Here is a 4,131-nt window from a genome sequence, read left to right as displayed (position 1 = left end):
ACCCATAACTGTTTTCGTCGGCTACTTTCCACAGCTGTTTTATGGTAAATCACAGCCGAGCCTAACACAATCCTGATCGTCCATCGATAAAGAGTAGTTTTGGCTACATGAGTATATACAGTGTTGCACACGCATTTTTACACACATGGCACGCCAAAACCTCTGACATGAGTATAGTTTGCTCTACAGCTTTCTCGCAGCGCACAACCCATAGCTATTTTTTGTCGACTAGTTTCACAAAGCTGTTTTGTGAAAAATGACAGTGCAGCCTAACACACTCCTAGCCGTCCGTCGATGAAGGGTAGTTTTGGCTACACTCGCGTCCACCTGTATGCTAGCTATTTGGAGTTTTGGACTATGTTGGTAGGCTCATGTGAGTTGTGACACGCCAAAACCTCAGTGAAAACCCGGCCCACGACACGATGACCGCTCCCATCTTACCGCCGCCCAACTATGAAGTATCTATAAATGGCGCTAGCTCGCCGGCTCCAGAACCCACGCCCATCCACCACTCAGAATCTACCAAACCCTCTCGGAGTTGACGAGCGGCGCCGCCATGGGGTCACACGGCAAGCCACCGCTACCGTATGCCTACAAGCCGCTGCCCTCGGACGCCGCCGACGGTAAGCGGACCGGCTGCATGAGGTGGTCCGCGTGTGCCACCGTGCTGACGGCCTCGGCCATGGCGGTGGTGGTGGTCGGCGCCACGCTCCTGGCGGGATTGAGGATGGAGCAGGCCGTCGACGAGGAGGCGGCGGCGGGCGGGTTCCCGTGGAGCAACGAGATGCTGCAGTGGCAGCGCAGCGGTTACCATTTCCAGACGGCCAAGAACTACATGAGCGGTACGTGCATTTGTTGCTCCATCCGTTTCTTTTTCTCTGGCGTTTCTTTTTCTCAAGTTGAAACTGACGTCGCTGCCTTTGCTCTCTGTTTGCCGGCGGTCGGCGACGGCGGCGGGCTACTCCGGCGACATCATGCAGATCCCAACGGTTAGTACCCTGAGCAGTAAGATCTTGCGGGGCAAAAGACGGGATCTCTAGACATAATCCAAGTTGTTAAACCCACACCAAATTTGGGCTAAACCATTGGCAGCAAAACAGGGGAAAACAGAGTTTCCATAGATTGGATACGTTCATAATGTGCCCCCCCTTCCCAAAATGCAAAGCATATAAATTTTTGTCCGACGGTTAAACTTTTTTAAGTTTCAATGTGTCCATTGTGAAATATCTTATAGTAAACTTACTGCCACGCATACTTTAATTTGTAGATGTACACGTTTTTATACTTTATTCAGTAAGGAGGGAGTAAGATACACAATGAAGCTCAAGAGTGATGTGTCATACCCCAACCACTAGAAAAATAACAAGGTTAAAAACATCTGACCAACCAATACAGTACACAAACTTGTGAGGCGCCATCAGTTTCTTTCTCAACCAAACAGAAAGAACAAACATGCAAACAAAAAAACAATTAAGCAAGTGTGGGGGGGTGAAACTTGGCGAGATAATTGGTTTGGTTTGACCCATATCTGATTACGATTAACTGAAACCACTGCAGGCCTGATGTATTACCGTGGATGGTACCACATGTTCTACCAGTACAACCCGGTGGGCACCGACTGGGACGACGGCATGGAGTGGGGCCACGCCGTGTCCCGGAACCTTGTCCAATGGCGCACCCTCCCTATCGCCATGGTTGCCGACCAGTGGTACGACATCCTCGGAGTCCTCTCCGGCTCTATGACGGTGCTACCCAACGGGACGGTCATCATGATCTACACGGGCGCCACCAACGCCTCCGCCGTCGAGGTCCAGTGCATCGCCACCCCGGCCGACCCCAACGACCCCCTCCTCCGCCGGTGGACCAAGCACCCCGCCAACCCCGTCATCTGGTCGCCGCCGGGGGTGGGCACCAAGGATTTCCGAGACCCGATGACCGCCTGGTACGACGAGTCCGACGACACATGGCGCACCCTGCTCGGGTCCAAGGACGACCACGACGGCCACCACGACGGCATCGCCATGATGTACAAGACCAAGGACTTCCTCAACTACGAGCTCATCCCGGGCATCTTGCACCGGGTGGTGCGCACCGGCGAGTGGGAGTGCATCGACTTCTACCCCGTCGGCCGGAGAAGCAGCGACAACTCGTCGGAGATGCTGCACGTGTTGAAGGCGAGCATGGACGACGAACGGCACGACTACTACTCGCTGGGCACGTACGACTCGGCGGCCAACACCTGGACGCCCATCGACCCGGAGCTCGACTTGGGGATCGGGCTGAGATACGACTGGGGTAAGTTTTATGCGTCCACCTCCTTCTATGATCCGGCCAAGAAGCGGCGCGTGCTCATGGGGTACGTCGGCGAGGTCGACTCCAAGCGGGCTGATGTCGTCAAGGGATGGGCTTCCATTCAGGTATATATATATCCATCTATCTATATCTATACAATACATAGATACATAGATGGATTATGATTGTTTGACCTTGCATCTATCATCACTTGTTCATTATACAATACATATATGTTCATCACTAACTAATGGTGTTTGACATGCGTGCGTGCAGTCAGTTCCTAGGACGGTGGCTCTGGATGAGAAGACCCGGACGAACCTCCTGCTGTGGCCCGTGGAGGAGATCGAGACCCTCCGCCTCAATGCCACGGAACTGACCGACGTTACCATTAACACTGGCTCCGTCATCCATATCCCGCTCCGCCAAGGCACTCAGCTCGACATCGAGGCCTCTTTCCACCTTGATGCTTCCGCCGTGGCTGCCCTCAACGAGGCCGATGTGGGCTACAACTGCAGTAGCAGCGGCGGCGCCGTTAACCGCGGCGCGCTAGGCCCCTTCGGCCTCCTCGTCCTCGCCGCCGGTGACCGCCGTGGCGAGCAAACGGCGGTCTACTTCTACGTGTCTAGGGGCCTTGACGGAGGCCTCCACACCAGCTTCTGCCAAGATGAGTTGAGATCGTCTCGAGCCAAGGATGTGACCAAGCGTGTCATCGGGAGCACGGTGCCGGTGCTCGACGGTGAGGCTTTGTCAATGAGGGTGCTCGTGGATCACTCCATCGTGCAGGGCTTCGCCATGGGCGGGAGGACCACGATGACCTCGCGGGTGTACCCGATGGAGTCGTATCAGGAGGCAAGAGTCTACTTGTTCAACAACGCCACCGGTGCCAGCGTCACGGCGGAAAGGCTTGTGGTGCACGAGATGGACTCAGCACACAACCAGCTCTCCAATGAGGACGATGGCATGTATCTTCAATCAAGTTCTTGAATCTCGTCATTAATAAGCTACATTGGATCAAAGAAGATCACCAGGGAAGGGCAAGGCATACATAAATCAAATCATTCTGCACAACCTCGCTTGCAGCATGCATTGAAACATCTGTATTTGGATCATCTTCTTCATTTATGTCATAGTGAACTATATTACTTTGTTGGGCGTAGAACCTATATATGTAGTTTGGATGGGTGGAATTTTGTTTGTTTACATAGTGAACCGATCTGGTTTGCCTAATAAACTTAATTATGTGCTTGTTTACAAAATGAACTATTATTGTTTGGGAAATTCGACTCGTGTTTGTTTACATAGTGAATGGTTGTTATTTGCATACTGGATTACAATTTTCGTTTATATAGTGAACTGTTGTAGTTCTGGATTTGAGGGCTTCTTGTTTACATACTGACTTTTATTTCTCTGGTTTAATATGTGAGATTATGTTTTCTAAAATATAATGAAATGTTCTATTGCTGTATCTTGTGTCTGTATAACTATAAACAGAAACTCAATTTGTTAAAACATCTTTGCTTGAAAATATTCCTTTAATAGCATGGTTTGTTAGTGTTTGCTCCCTTCTTTCAACGATACTATAGATAGAAGGGCGATGCTCTGTGCCGGCGCGTCGGCCGAAAGATTCGGCCGGCCGCGCGGGGGGCGTCCGATCTGTCAGTTGTAGGCGGACCGCGTCGTTAGATCTTCATGCAGCATTTTTTCCTCGATGCAATAAATTTTGGCGCTATGCAGCAATTTTCGTCAACGGTTGCATCAAAAAAAATTGTAGCAAAAAAATATCTACGTGATCGTAGCAAAAAAAGAAGCAGATGATGCGTGGTAGCAAAAGTCAAA

At 51.1% G+C, this 4,131-nt stretch overlaps 1 protein-coding gene across 1 annotated transcript; it reads left to right on the top strand.

The window, feature by feature from the left end:
• The first annotated feature begins 484 nt into the window (after nt 1-484).
• On the top strand, nt 485-3,573 carry LOC123410358 (sucrose:sucrose 1-fructosyltransferase-like). The gene is made up of 4 exons (XM_045103288.1): nt 485-842; nt 981-989; nt 1,558-2,417; nt 2,569-3,573. The coding sequence occupies exons 1-4, from the start codon at nt 557-559 to the stop codon at nt 3,277-3,279; spliced, it is 1,866 nt and encodes a 621-aa protein (XP_044959223.1). The 5' UTR covers nt 485-556; the 3' UTR covers nt 3,280-3,573.
• The last annotated feature ends 558 nt before the right edge of the window (nt 3,574-4,131 follow it).

The sequence above is a fragment of the Hordeum vulgare genome, chromosome 7H (genome assembly GCF_904849725.1).
Source record: "Hordeum vulgare subsp. vulgare chromosome 7H, MorexV3_pseudomolecules_assembly, whole genome shotgun sequence".
Taxonomy (NCBI): domain Eukaryota; kingdom Viridiplantae; phylum Streptophyta; class Magnoliopsida; order Poales; family Poaceae; genus Hordeum; species Hordeum vulgare.
The sequence above is the reverse complement of the archived record's forward strand: the minus strand, read 5'-3'. Positions and strand labels throughout refer to the sequence as shown.